Source organism: Hemiscyllium ocellatum, chromosome 33 (assembly GCF_020745735.1).
Source record: "Hemiscyllium ocellatum isolate sHemOce1 chromosome 33, sHemOce1.pat.X.cur, whole genome shotgun sequence".
NCBI lineage: Eukaryota > Metazoa > Chordata > Chondrichthyes > Orectolobiformes > Hemiscylliidae > Hemiscyllium > Hemiscyllium ocellatum.
The window spans coordinates 4,305,083-4,321,020 of record NC_083433.1 but is presented as its reverse complement, the minus strand read 5'-3'; the positions used below and the strand labels follow the sequence as shown (position 1 = coordinate 4,321,020).

General features: G+C 46.3%; 1 protein-coding gene across 1 annotated transcript in view; it reads left to right on the top strand.

Moving 5' to 3' along the window:
* Nucleotides 1–15,938, top strand: part of cacna1ia (calcium voltage-gated channel subunit alpha1 Ia) — a 195,013-nt gene that overhangs the window by 116,509 nt on the left and 62,566 nt on the right. The window contains exons 19-20 of the mRNA XM_060849187.1: nucleotides 603–787; nucleotides 3,416–3,542. Coding sequence (XP_060705170.1) covers nucleotides 603–787; nucleotides 3,416–3,542 — 312 coding nt within the window. The remainder of the gene's footprint in view (nucleotides 1–602; nucleotides 788–3,415; nucleotides 3,543–15,938) is intronic.

The following is a 15,938-nucleotide window of genomic DNA, read 5'->3' as shown; positions in this document are numbered from 1 at the left end:
CAATCGCACCCCAACTCCACCCAAAACCCACCCCCACTCCACCCAAAACCTACCCCCACTCCACACCCAACCCATTTGCACTCCATCCCCCAATCCAGCCTGGACGTCCCACCCACAACCCTACCCCCACTCGACCACCAACCTCACCCCCACTCCACCCACCATCCCCCTACACCACCCCAAAATCCACCACCAACCCCATCCTTACTCCACCCCCCCCCCCCAATCCAGCCTGAACATCCCACTCACAACCCCACCCCCACTCGACTCCCAACCCCACCCCCACTCCACCCAACATCCCCTCCATTCCACCCCAAAATCCACCCCCGACCCTATCCCGTGTCTGCGTGGGATTCCTCCCACAGTCCAAAAATGTGCAAGTTAGGGTGAATTGGCCATGGGAAATTGTCTGTAGTGTTAGGTGAAGGGGTAAATGTAGGGGAATGGGTCTGGGTGGGTTGCTCTTCGGAGGGTCGGTGTGGAATTGTTTCCACACTGTAATTAATCTAATCAAAGCTATTTCCTGTCAAAGGTCATCATGATTTGACCCCCCCACCGGAGGTTCTCTGCACCATGTGACGCTTGCCCTTTGCCCCTCCCAGGTTGTGTCTCTAGGGTTTTACATTGGTGACCAAGCCTACTTGAGGAGTAGCTGGAACATTCTGGATGGCTTCCTGGTCTTCGTGTCGCTTATTGACATCGTCGTGTCGTTGGCATCAGCAGGTGGGGCGAAGATCTTGGGTGTACTCCGAGTGCTAAGGCTCCTCAGGACACTACGGCCCCTCAGGTAAGACCTTCTCATTATTGGAAAGGAAGGGTCATCATTGTGTGAGGGTGTTGCACCTTTAATGCTTTGGTTTTTTGCTGCTGTCTACAAGTCACGTGGTATGACGTTTTCCCCTCAAAACTGTCTGACTTAATTCATCAGCAAGACCACTGGAAACTGAAGACTGATCCCCAGCTCTTCACTCCTTCCATTACACCTACTTTCCAATTATAAGACCATAACACATAGGAGCAAAAATTAGGCCATTCAGCCCACCAAGGCTGCTCCACTATTCAGCATGGCTGAGTCTCATTCTGATGAAGGGCTTTTGCCCGAAACGTTGATTTTCCTGCTCCTCGGATGCTTTAGATTAGATTACTTACAGTGTGGAAACAGGCCCTTCGGCCCAACAAGTCCACACCGACCCGCCGAAGCGACAACCCACCCATACCCCTACATATACCCCTTACCTAACACTACGGGCAATTTAGCATGGCCAATTCACCTGACCCGCACATCTTTGGACTGTGGGAGGAAACCGGAGCACCCGGACAAAACCCACGCAGACACGGGGAGAACATGCAAACTCCACACAGTCAGTCGCCTGAGGTGGGAATTGAACCCAGGTCCCTGGCGCTGTGAGGCAGCAGTGCTAACCACTGTGCCACCGTGCCGCCCATGCTGCCTGACCTCCTGTGCTTTTCCAGCACCACTCTAATCTAGACTCTGATCTGCAGTAATCACTTTTGCCTGATAAGTTTCTTAACCCCATTTTCCCGCTTTCTCCCCGTAACCCTTGACTCCTTGATACTCAAGCACCTATCTATCTCAGTCTTAAATATACTCAGTGGCCTGGCTTCCACAGCCTCCTGTGGCAGTGAATTCCAAAGATTCCCCACTCTCTGGCTGAAGAACCTCTTCCCTTTACTCTAAGCTGTGCCCTCTGGCCTTAGTCTCTCCTACCTATGGAAACATCTTTCCAACATCTACTCTGTCCAGGCCATTCAGTATCAATTAGATCCCTCCGATCCTTCTAAACTCCGGTGAGTATAAACCCAGAATCCTCAAACATTCCTCATATGTTAGGCTTTTCATTCCTGGGACCATTCTGATGAACCTCCCCTGAACATGCTCCAAGGCCAGTCCATCCTTCCTGAGATATGGGGTCCAAAACGGCACACAATAATCTAAATGTGGTCTCCCCCTCTCCTGCTCAGACTGAGGACAATGAGCCTTTCCTGGGTAAGACTACGCTAGACCAGTGACCCTTGTCCGAATATGTGACCCCAAAGTGTTGACATTGACCAGGATCACGACAGTCAAACACAAACTCCCCCTCACAATGTTAAGCCAAAGGTTGGGCAGGCTGGGAACAGGAGGGAAGGTGAGGTCTCAGACACACTCTAGCCTCTCTATGACTGGTTTTGATGCCGCTTGCTTGGGGTTGGTAGGGAGAGGGTTGGGCAGCGAATAGTGCTCTGTTGAAGTGTTTACTCAGTCCCCTTTTGAAAGTTTCTCTTGAATCTGCCTGGTCTGCCTTTAGTTGTGCACTCCAGCTCATTATATTCGGTGTAAAACCAGGGGGCACAGTCTCACGATAAGGGAAAGGCCGTTTAAGAATGAGCTGAGATTTAGGTGGTGAACCTTCAGAATTCACAAGCCCCCCCGTCCCCAGGGGCTGTAGAAGCTCAAACATTGAGCAGGTTTAAGCAGAAATTTTGAGATTTCTGGAGACATCAAGGCATGTGGAGATAATGTGGGGAAAGTATATTTGAGATGGATGATAGGCCATGTTTTAATTGAATGGTGGAGCAGGCTCAATGGGCTGAATGGCCTTCTCCTGTTCTTATTATTTGTAAAGAAAATGTCATCCAAGATTCTTTGGCTAGTCACCTCAAATCCGTGCCCACTGGTCATCAACTCTCAATACATTCCTTCAACCTCCTTCACGAAACGGATATTCCTTATCTACCATCACAGACTCATTGGGTTGAATGGCCACCTGCTGTGCTGTATGTTTTTTGTGCTTAATCAAACATCCTTATAATTTTCAACATGTTTAACAATTCTCCTTGTGGCCTTCAGTTCCATTAGACAAACAGTTCCAACTCCTCCAGTTATGGTTTTAAGTTTGCTCACTGAGCTGGAAGGTTCATTTTCAGATGTTTCGTCACCATACTAGATAACGTTATCATTATTTGTGTGTTTGTGTGTTAAATAAAAAGCGGGCCATACCACTAAGTGCTTCATCCAGAGGCTCACTGATGATGTTCCCTAATATGGTGACGAAACATATGAAGACAAACCTTCCAGCTCAGTGAGCAAACCTACATCCAGAACTTCAACCTGAGCTAGAAATCTTCTCAAAGCTCCTCCAGTTATGTATGACTCGGGCAGTGCTCATGTCACTCTGTGATCAGTAAGGCACAGAGAGATTTCTCGCACTCAGCATTAAATGGATAAATAGTCTCTCTATTTGTCTGAACAAAGTTCTGTTATCATTCTTCCTTTGACCACATAGAAGACAGCTAAGAATTCAGGTCTTCAAGGGTCAACTAAAGAGCATCATTTTCATCCTGAAGAAATGTTGCAGGTGGTTAAATAATGCCTACTTATCTTGCTGCGTTTCCTCACTCTCTTGTCCCCTAGGGTCATCAGCCGAGCTCCAGGCTTGAAATTGGTTGTTGAAACTCTCATTTCCTCGCTGAAGCCCATTGGGAACATTGTCCTCATTTGCTGCGCTTTCTTCATAATCTTCGGGATCCTTGGAGTCCAGGTGAGATGTCAGAAATGGTTTTCTAGGATAGGAAACTTCAATTTTACACCGAACTATTAGGGAGAGGAGAGGATCATTCTGGCCCTCAGACTGTGGCCGATTCATACTTCATTCTCCAATTTTGCTCGATGCTACTCAATGCCCAATAAAGACCTACCTGAATAAAAGCAGACATTGCTGGGAAATAAAACTCATCAGGTCTGACATCATCTGTAGAGAGAAAATAAAGTTAGTGTTTCAGATCCAGTGACTCTTCTTCAGAATTGATCTATCCAACCCAGTCCTGGAATCTCGAGTTGTCTCCCAACATTCAGATCCCATTAGGAGGGCGGTTCTCACTGTCCTTTAGTGAGCATTGGTTCCTTTTATCCCTCCTAACTGGTGTAGCACTTCTTTCAAGTTAATTCCTGCACGGAGGAAATAGTAGATTAGATTAGATTTCCTACAGTGTGGAAACAGGCCCTTCGGCCCAACAAGTCCACACCGACCCTCCAAAGAGCAACCCACTCAAATCCCATTCCCTCTACCCTATATTTACGCCTGACTAATGCACATTATAGGCAATTTAGCACAGCCAATCCACCCTAACCTGCACACCTTTGGACTGTGGGAGGAAACCAGAGCACCCTGAGGAAACCCACACAGACACGGGGAGAACGTGCAAACTCCCCGCAGACGATGGCCGAAGGCTGGAATTGAACCTGCATCCCTGGGGCTGTGAGCTAACCACTGAGCCACCATGCTGCCCAATATATCCACAGCTTTATCCAACTAAATTACTTTAATGTTTTCAATACCTCAAACAGATGATCCTCCAACCCTCTAGACTCAAGGGATTAGACTCATGCTACACAGGACTATTCAGGACAAAATAGGACTTCAGGACTCGCTGATCTTTACCTGACTATCTTTTTTCTCACAGTTAAAAACCACACAGCACCAGGTTTTAGTCCAACAGGTTTAATGGAAGCACACTAGCTTTCGGAGCGACGCTCCTTCATCAGGTGATAGTAGACCCCAGTCCAACAAATGAGGAACGGCTGAGGATCCTGGGATTGTATTCATTGGAGTTTAGAAGATTAAGGGGAGACTTAATAGAGACATACAAGATAATACATGGCTTGGAAAGGGTGGACGCTAGGAAATTGTTTCCATTAGGCGAGGAGACTAGGACCTGTGGACACAGCCTTAGAATTAGAGAGGGTCAATTCAGAACAGAAATGCGGTAACATTTCTTCAGCCAGAGGATGGTGGGCCTGTGGAATTCATTGCCACGGAGTGCAGTGGAGGCCGGGACGCTAAATGTCTTCAAGGCAGAGATTGATAGATTCTTGTTGTCTTGAGGAATTAAGGGCTACGGGGAGAACGCTGGTAAGTGGAGTTGAAATGCCCATCAGCCATGATTGAATGGCGGAGTGGACTCGATGGGCCGAATGGCCTTACTTCCACTCCTATGTCTTATGGTCTAATGGTCTTAACACCGGCATCTCCAAATCATTTTTTTTGTCACAGCCCACCTTGAAGAGTGTGGTGTCATCAGAGGCAGTAAGGATTATTGGCATCCCTCTTGATGTGATAGCATATACTCAATATCTGTGTCGTTAGCTTCTCTAATGGGAATTGATTTGCACTTTCTGCTTAGGATCATTGAGTTGGGAAAATCTGCTAATTATCTTTATAGCTTGCAGATTCTTAAATTTATATGTAAACCAGAATGACACAATGTCTCCATTGACCCTTCTGTGCAGATTTATGACCAACATTATGTGCCCTCAGTTTATTGGAATTTTACTTGAATGGATGGGGAGGTAGTGCGGAAAAGCAACTTTGATAAAAGGTTTGATTGATGCAATGCTGCAGAGGATGAAACATTCAGAAGATACAAATACTGCTCTTGCATTGCTTTTACAAAAGCATTGATTAAATTGTCACAAAATCCCAACTATTTCAACTGAGATGTGATGAATTAGTATCCTATTGAATCTTTTGAAGAATGCTAGTAATGCTGAGGTCTCAATCACTGGCACTATATCTTTACTCGATTTTCATCATGGATTTACTTTAAGTACTGCAGCACACACTCAGGAATTTTGAGCTCTTGATGGTCACCATAATATCTGCGCCACTCAAATGCATGCCACAGAATTACCTTCTCCCTATACATTGAAGAAAATGCCTTAATATCACCCCTGCCTCTTTAACTATCGGGTTTGGATTCTCATGTTCTCCTAAGGTGTCAGTGCGATGTATTAATTTATTAATCAAAGTCCATGTGAATTCAGTTAAACAAAGCTTTAATAGTGGGTGAACAAGAGTCTCTCAGACCTGTTCTAATATGAGCAGTAATTATAGTTGACTCCAGACTAGCATGTTTGGTGCACTCGGCTGACTTTGAATGCTGTCTCCTGTTCTCCTGAAGTAATGTTTAACAAGAGCTCTTTATAGTCAGTTCATTGCTGGCGTACAATCACTTTTATGACGTTTGCAATTTCCTGAAGTCATCGAGTTTTAACTTGTCACCTTCAGGGCACTGAATTTAACTTCATCAGCCTCTTAGAACTCTTCAGTAAGAGAGAGTAGGTTCCTGAGTGCACACAGCAGCTCATTAATATCCTGCTGCATTACCCAGAGTTATTATTTGTTTAGACATTACACCTGTATCTTGGCTGAAATATCTTCTCACACAGCTGGTGAACTTCTGCTTTCTCCAGTTCCTTCACTGCCTTGGCTCCATAGAAATTTTACAACTCGAATAGATATTCTCTCAAACTTAACATTACATCCCTTTTCATGCATTGAATTTAAATTACCTCCCTTGCCACATAGTCTATCGAAATGATTCTACATTGCAATGGAACTTTTTAATAAAGGCAGTGTACACTTACACAGAATTTTCAACATAACAAAAAAATCTCAAGGCACTTTGCAGATGTGATGTGAACTAAATCTGAAGAGTTTATACTCGAAACCTCGGCACCCCTGCTCCTTAGATGCTGCCTGACCTGCTGAGCTTTTCCAGCAACGCATGTTTAGACTCGGAGCTCCAGCATCTGCAGTCCTCACTCTCTCCTATCCAGCTCCATCAGTTGATAAAGCCAAAAAATATGGTCAAAGAGTGATATTATCACTGGACTGTTAATCCAAGCAGACAGAGAATGTTCGAGGGGCCTGGGTTCAAATCCTGCCACAGCAGATGATGGAATTTAAATTCAGTGAAAAAAATGAAAAGAGTCTAATGATGACAATGAATCAATTGCCACTGTTGGAAATGCCCATCTGTTTCACTAATGTCCTACAGGAAAGGAAACTGCCATCCTTAAACTGCCTGGTCTACATGTGACTCCAGACCCACAGCAATGTGGTTGACTCCTCTGGGAAATTAGGGATGGGCATTAAATGCTGCCTAACCAGCGCTGCCCGCATCCTGTGAAGTTAAACAAAGGAACCAGTCTCCTACCTTTTAAAATCATATCCAAGGAATCTTCTACCTTCACTCAGGAGAGCAGATGGGCCCTCCAATAAACTCAAAGATGACATCTTTGACAGTGTGGCACTCCCTCAGGACCACACTGGGGTGTGTCAGCCTAGATTCTGTGCTCACGTCTCTGGAGTGTGCAGACTCGGAACTGTCCAATTCTGAGGTGACAGCGCCATCCTTCCCTAACCCTCGCCCTAACCCTGAAGTGGGGAATGCGTGGGGTTAGCGATGAAGCTACCTGGGCTTTTCCAGAATGGTTTCTCCCACAGGGCTGGAGGGAGTGGGATGTTACAACATTGTAGAAAGGATAGGTGCAAGTAAGCCGGGTATTTAGGAGCAGCAAGTCTCAACTTGTCAGGCGCAGAATTGCTGGGGATAATCACGAGATAATATAAGTCAACACTTTGATAGATGCGGGCTAATCAGGACAGTCAGCATGGATTTGTAAAGGGCAGTTCATGCTTGAGAAATTCGGTTTAATTCTCTAAGGAAGTCAGTAAGCTGGTAGACAAAGGAAGGCAGCGGTTTATTTGGATTTGCAGAAAGAATTTGATAAGGTGCGAGTGGGAACTGAAGGAGGAGTTTGATTTTTCTCCACAGTTTATCATTTTGTTCTGTTCTCTTTGGGGGGGGGGGGGGGGGGGGAGGGGAGTGGGGAGCATGGTGTATTCTGGCAGAGATATAAATGCTTCTGGCAGCCTTTCCATCAACGCTGCAGAGAATATACACGGCCAGCCGAGTTGGTGGGTGCATTAATATGCATCTGTAGCTCATTACTGTTATACAAAAGGCTGGTTAAATCTGAAGCTGACAGTGAAATGCCAATCCTTGGCTGTGTTCTTTTGAAACAGTATTCCTGATAACCGCGTGGGCAGCCAATCACAAGTTTACCGAGATGCATCGATGGATTTAACCAGAGGGCGTGAAGCAACTTACCTCAACCCACACGGTTGCCACCTTCGTGACCAGAGTCTGATTGACAGACCTGACCAAAAGGAGATTATGCAAGGGGCCAGGGAGAGAGACTGGGTCTCGATTCTTGGACATCTCTTTGACAGAAGCTGTGCTGAATTTAGGCTTCCATCCGATCACACGCCGTCAGGCAGGAGTGTATAGAGAGTCAGAGTGAGTCAAGCATAAAAACAAAGGCAATGAGAGCACGGGGAGGCCATTCAGCCCTTCATTCTTATTCATTCACAGGGTGAGGGTGTCACTGACTAGGCCAGCCGTTCTGTTGCCCAACCCAGAGAGCAGCTAAATCAACCCCATTGCTGTGGGTCTGGGGTCACATGTAGGCCAGACCAGGTAAGGATGGCAGTTTCCTTCCCTGAAGGGCATTAGTGACCCAGATGGGATTTTTCTGACGATAGGCAATAGATTCACGCGATCATTAAACTCTTAATTCCGGATTTTTATTGAATTTACATTCCACCATCTGCCAATGGCTGGATTCAAACCCAGGACCCCAGAGCTTTAGGTTATTACCTTCATTGCTGATCATCCAACTCAGTCCCCTGTTCCTGCTCTCTCCCCCATACCCTTTCATCCCTTCAGCCCTAAGAACTATATCTAACTCCTTCTCAAAAACATTCAATGTTTTGGCCTCTGTGCCAGAGAATTCCCCAGGCTCCCCACTCTCTGGGTGAAGACATTTCTCCTCATCGCGTCCCAGTGACCCACCCTGTATCCTTAGAGTGTGACCCGTGGTTCTGGACTCCTCTGTCATCGGGAATATCCTTCCTGCATCTACCCTGCCCAGTCCTGTTAGAATGTTATAGGTTTTGTGAGATCCTCCTTCATTATTCTAAACTCCTGTGAATACAATCCTAACTGATCCATCTCCCTTCATACTTCAGTCCTGCCATTCCAGGCAAAGCAGTGAAGAGTTCTGTACAGCCTTGTAAAGGCAATGAGGAAGCACATAGTGAAGATATTCCCACTGCAGTGGCGAGAGTTAAAGGGGGTTTGAGATCTCTCTCCAAACTTCTGAAAAAGTTTGACAGAATTAAAAAAAAGGACAGCAATGTGAGGACAGGTTATTGAAGAATGTTGCAATTTGTCACAATTTGGATCAGGCTGCCTGAAAGGATGACTGATGCAGATTCAATAGTAATTTCCAAAATGAAATTGGATCAATAATTAAAAGGAAGCATTTGCAAGACTGTGTGGGAAGAGCAAGAGGAGTCAGCTAATCGGAGAGTCCTCGGAATGATCAGGGAGCTTAGCGAATCGATGGTCAGAGTCATCGAGTCATGCAGCACGTAAACAGGCCCTTCGGCCCAACTCATCCATGCCAACCAGGTTTCCTAAACTGAGCTCGTCACATTGCTTTTTGCCACGGCAATGCCTCAGACCAATCAGAGCCAACTTGCCAACCAATCAGTAGCTTTCTCTCCTGTAGAATCAATCATTGTGGTTGTTTGGAATTTGGTATTCTTGCATGTGTCCTGATGAGTGCTAGAGCGAAAGCTCCAGCAACATACCTCTCTTTCCAGCCATAATGCAAACTCTGTCTAGTACTACCAGCTGACCAACTGACCTTTCAAGCAGCCAGCAAAGGCACTGACTGATGGAGCCTCTTCCCGTGCTGTTGGATTCTCAGATTCTGAAGGAATTAACAATGACAGAGAAAATAGAGCTGATGCATTGGGTGGGGCAGCTGGATAAAGGAATAAAGAAGCAATGAATCAAAGTGTTGGCAGAACAGGATTAAAAGGACCAGGTTGAGAAAGGTGTTACCGAGACTGGAGGGTTTGGGTTATAAGGAGAGACTAGATAGGCTGACACCTTTTTACCCTGGAGTGTGGGAGGCTGAGGATGGCCTTATAGAGGTCCTTATAAAATCATGATGGGCATAGATAAGGTTTTTTTCCCCAGGACTGAGAAGTCCAAAACCAGAGGACATGATTGTGAGGTGAGAGAGGAGAGAGGACCTGAGGGGTAACCTTTTCCCGCAGAGGGTGAAAGATGCAGGTAGAGTTACAACTTTCAAAAGACATTCGGACAGGTGCATGGATAGGAAAGGTTTAGAAGGATATGGGCCAAATGGGACTAGTTCAGATTAGGGAACCTGGTCGGTCTAGACAAGTTGGGCCGAAGGGTCTGTTTCTATGCTGTATGACTCCATGAGCCTTGTGGCTGGCATGGATTAATCGGGCCAAATGGCCTGAAGGATCCACTGGTTTGTGGAACAACAAACTCAGGATGAGTTTAGAAGCAGAAAGGAAGGTGTTAAAGAATGTTTACATGCAATGGGTGATTGACGTGTTGGCTTGACCCGCACAAGGGGAGAACTAATGCAAAACTGGTCACAATCAGGAAGGCTGATGAAGGGCTCATGCCCAAAACGTCGATTCTCCTGCTCCTCGGATGCTGCCTGACCTGCTGTGCTTTTCCAGCACCACACTCCCGACTCTAACTGTCTGCAGTCCTCACTTTCTCCCAATTAAGAGGAAGTCAACACTCACGTTCAAAAGATTCACATTAGGATAGAGAAATAAAATTCAAGAGTGTGGTGCTGGAAAAGCACAGCAGGTCAGGCAGCATCCGAGGATCAGGAGAATCGACATTTTGGGCATGAGCCTTTCATCGATTCTCCTGCTCCTCGGATGCTGCCTGACCTGCTGTGCTTTTCCAGCACCACACTCTGGACCCAGACCCCAGCATCTGCAGTCCTCACTTTCTCCCAGAGAAATACAATTGGAGAATTCCAGCATGCGGTGAGAATGTTTGCTGAATGGCCTCCTTATGTGTCGGAATTTTCTAGAACGTGAACCCCTACTTCCCTAACTGAGTGTAGTTTTCCCTGCTCGAGCTCACCGTGAGATACACTCAGTCTTTATTCCTTCTGGTAAGATTTTGCTGTGTATTCACTGCAATGTCCATATGCAAATCTCCAGTGAAAATTGTAATGAGCACAGAATATTCTTCTTGTAAATTGTATTCAACTGGAGCATATTCCTCTGTTGCTTCTAAAATTGAGATCTCTGCAATTTGTTCCATTTCTTCTGAAAACAAGATTTGTCTCTCTTGCCTCTTTCAATGAGTGGTCATGTTCAGCCAGTTATATATTCTGGCATAATAAGCTATTAACAGATGCAGTTTGCCGTCTGGGTCCCCTGTGAAACTGATGTAACCTTCCACAACCTTAATTATCTCTTATTTGCCTTCCCAGAGTAGAATACACCCTCGGCAGAAGGTGTGATGCAGACTCTTAATTGTATTTAAAACTAATGGGCTGACTTACAACTCCCTCCACAACCACACAGCCGTTTGGTGTCCCACTGTTTGCCAGTTTGACCCATCCTGTTCAAATCATCTGGGCTGGAGTGACTCACCTACAAAGAGGGACTACAGAGACTGAGGTTGTTTTTCATGGAGGAGAGGAGGCTGAGGGGGGCATCAGATTAAGGTGGACACAATGGCGAGGGCCGTAGTTAGGGTCGATAGGGGTCAGGTAAGAGGAAGGGGTTTTAGATTGGATTTAAAGAAAAATATTTCACCCACATAGTAAAGGGTATCTGAGGGAGTGGCAGAGGCAGGAACCATCATAGTATTCCAGGAGGGATGACATGGTGGTTAACACTGTTACCTCACAGCAACAGGGACCCGGGATCAATTCCAGCCTCGGGTGACTGTCTGTGTGGAGTTTGTACATTCTCCTCATGTCTGCTTGGGTTTCCTCCGAGTGCTCTGGTTTCCTCCCACAGTCCAAAGATATGCAGGTTAGGAGGGTTGACCATGCTAGATTGCCCATAGTGTCCAGGGAAGTGCAGACTGTGTAGATTGACCATGCTAGATTGCCCATAGTGTCCAGGGAAGTGCAGGCTGGGTGGATTGACCATGCTAGATTGCCCATAGTGTCCAGGGAAGTATGGGCTGGGTGGATTGACCATGCTAAATTGCCCATAGTGTCCAGGGAAGTATGGGCTGGGTGGATTGACCATGCTAAATTGCCCATAGTGTCCAGGGAAGTGCAGACTGTGTGGATTGACCATGCTAGATTGCCCATAGTGTCCAGGGAAATGCGGGCTGTGTGGATTGACCATGGGAAATACTGGGTTATGGGGACAGGCTAAGGCGGTGGTTCTGGATGGGGTGCTCTTCAGAGCGTCAGTGTGGATTTGATGGGCCAAATGGTCTCCTCCCACAGTGTAGGGATTCTATGAAGTATTTAGATAAACACTGGAAACAACAAATGAGCAAAGTGCTGTAAAATGGGCCTAAAGTAGACAGTAGCATAGACACGATAGACTGAAGGGCCTCTTTCTGTGCTCTAGACCTCTATGAATCTAATATCCCGGAGGTGGAAACATAGAAATGGCAATGTGGAGTCTTCAGTCATTTGGAAGCATCTATTTACCTCCCAATTCTTACAACCTCAGGATTATTGGAGACTAACGAAAGGAGATATTACAAAATCCTGATGTCACATGGGGAATGAGTGAAGGACTGAAATCTTTGTTTACGTAGCGGGAAGAGGAATTTTGAGTGAGTGCTGGGGGTGGGGAAGAAATCGAGCGTTTACACAATAGCTCATCACACCCTCACAGCATCTCGAAACACTTGGCAGCCAGAGAATGTTTTTAAAATGCAGTCTGTGTTTTAAGACAAACACAGCCAGGGTTCCGCAATCAGAAAATGAGTGGAATAAATAGTTCATCTGTTGTGAATGTAGATTACATCAAATCACTGCTGGAATTTCACTTAGATCTGCACATCTCAAACGATAGAAATTAACACAGTCAACAGTGCAAGTGTATAATCAGAAGGGGAAACACTCATTATCATTAAATAAACATAGACCTTTGGTCAGGCCATCTGAAAAATAGCCAATGCTGTCTGTCCATGCAGGAAAGTCCCCATGTTGCTTCGGACACACATTGAGTTAAAGGTGTGAGGTAAAAAGAGAAAAGTTAGATTTAAAAGTGCTTTCGATGAAATGAAGTGGTTTTGAAGTTCAGTCACTGCTCTAGTGTAGGCTTTGTGGTGGTCCCGGTTCCTCAGTCCGTCAGCATCTCCAGCTCCTGTCCCTCGTTGCTTTTGGCGAAGGTGGGGGTGAGCTTCCGTTTTCAACAGCTGCTGCCCCTGTGATGCTGAGACACCCACAATGCCCTTAGGGAGGGAATTCCAGGGTTTTCACCCAGCAACACTGAAGGAACAGTGATATATTTCCAAGTCAGGATTGTGTGCAACTTAAAGGGGAATTTGTAGGGGATTTTCGGGCTAGTTTTCATAACACAACCATCTTACGTACACCTACAAATGGTCCAAAGCATTGACGGCCAGTTGATTATTCTGTATTTCGGGCACTGTGGTGGTTTTTCCTCCCATCATTAGCAGCTTGTCCCTTTCACTCCTGAAGCTTCCACCCTTTAAGCTGCTGCGGCATCAAATTCCCACACTCCAACTCAGAAAGCTGTGGACAGGAGCTGCCTGATAGCTGGCACCTCGCCGATCCAATGTCGCTGACCAAAGTGATGGGTTTGGCCTCCCACTGACCATGGAAGCCCGCCCCTCTCCAGCCTGATTGGTGTCCGAAACAATCTCCCCTCCCTTGTATTTTAAAGACTCTGAACATAGTTTCGGTCAAATAGCACGTGCACCAACAGATCACTATTAACTCAATTCCCAGCCTGTGTCTTGGATCTACCTTAGATTTATCACTGAAGTTGTTTTATTTCCTTCTGTTCGTGTGAATAGGAAGTTCACAAGTTTCAGTCCTTTAATTCTTTCGACCCCTCTCCCCACCCTGAAAGCAAATCTCTTTGACCGCACTCCTGGTTTCTCGTCAGGATATCTCCCTGTGTGACTAGGTGTCAACATTTCTCTGTTTGTGCTCATGTGAGACATGTTGGAATGGTCTTTTATGTCCATGGCACTACATCAATGCAATCTATTGTTGCTAATGCAGAGTGGGTGTGAATGATTTGATGATTCTAAGTATGTTAGTGACCAGGAGAATATAGCAATTACTAAACAGCAAGAGCCCAGAGAATCATTTCCTGCACAGACGCCAACTCGATGTCTTTCTTCATCTTGTCACTTGACTCAATGGTAATGGAGTCAGTTACTAATCTCATTGACTGATCCCTATCAGTGAGTGTACGGCAGACTCAGCCATGAGGGTATACCCCACCGCGATGGGTCAGAGCTTTGGGAATCTCGCTGTAAAGTATGCTGTCAAACAACAAATCACCAAAGATGCTGAAAATCTAAACCAGAGACAGCAGGTACTCTAAAAACTCAGCAGGTCACACAGCAATACTGGAGAGAAGCCAACTTAGTGGCTCTGTTTCTCTGTCCACAGATGCTGCCTAACCTGTTGAGATTCACCAGCAGTTTCTGTTTTTGTTTCAGCTTTCCAGCATCTGCAGTTCTTTGTTTTATTTCAATGACGAGTCCTGATCTTCTTACATCAGAACTGGACAACCGAAAGGGTTAACCTTGTTTCATACTTCACTCATACTTCTAGTCTTAGCCCCAAATACTTCCAGGAACACCCCTAAATACGAGCAGTACTTTCTGCTTTAGCCCAAAGTCTTCTGTAGGATGCACTACCAGTCGGCCTGAAGCCTCCAGTTTCCAGGGTGTCGGAGGCTGGGACAATGGGCCATGGGGTTTGTCAGGAGTCTGTGGAAGTCCCAATACACTCTCCTGTTTGGAGGGTGTCATTAACATGGAATGAGCACCTCACTGGCTCTGAAAGTCTCCAATCTGAGTCAGAGTGTGTGGGAAGTTGAAATGCCATTACCTGAATAGTTACCCTCAACGTTACCTCGAAAATCCTTGCCTAACTCCTGGGTTACTATCACATGATCCCCCTACAGTCAGACTGATCACACTGCCTGTCCCTCCACCGATTACCCTACTCAACCAAGCATCCCCTCCACCCCTCTCAACTGCACCTCCTAACCCCAACCATAATAGCCCCCAATCTCACCCCCCCCCCACCCCACAACACGACCCAACTACATCCTGACCCAACCTCAGTACATCCTCCTGAATTGGACACAGCTCAAGAAACCGGCCCACTCCCAACCCTGCCCCCGTCCCCCACCCCACCCCCACACACACACACTCATGTCCCTCACCCATTCACTCCCTCAACCCCTCACCCTCTCACCCCTCATTCACTCACATCCCTCACCCCCTTCACTCCCTCTCACCTCCCCACCCCCTCATTCACACCCCTCACCCTCTTACCCTCTCCTCCAACAGCTTCTCAACCCCTCACCCTCCTCATCCCCTCTCACCTCCCCTCCCCCTCATTCACATCCTCACTGCACATCTTATCACCCTACACCCTCCTCACTCTTTCATCCACGATGTTACATTCCCAATCGACCTTTAACCCTGCCGTACAGCAGCCTGTGGTTTGCCTCCCAGCGTTGGGAGGAAGGGTCCTGATCTACTCTATGCCCAGGGAACCCAGGGCTCAGCAAACACAGAAATGAGAGCTGAGCAAGACCGAGGCAGGGCAGAGTGGACAGGAGTGGCTATTCAACAATGATAGCTGTCCCTTGCTTTTAATTGCTTGGAAGATGTGGGTCACTACGTCCCCAATTACTCAGACACTGTGCCCCAAATTATTGCCTTCTCAAAGTAATTTATCTTTCTTGAATTTGGATTTGATAACGCTGATTAACTTGTAACATCAAAGACTGAGTGAGTTGAGTGCTTTTCCCTGGAAATTGTAATTTCAATAAAAGTTCCTGCGATTTTCTGAAAGTTTGGTGTAAGTAATGTTGGATGAGCAATATAAAATATCAATGAAGTGCTGTGAGAAAGGAATGTCACTCTGGAGGTTTACTAATGGACTGACTTGTTTAATGTTAAAAGCATCTGCCTGAATTCTCCAGCTCTAACCAGAGTCGCTAACTTCAAATAATGATCTCCTAAGATGTCCTCCAGATGTC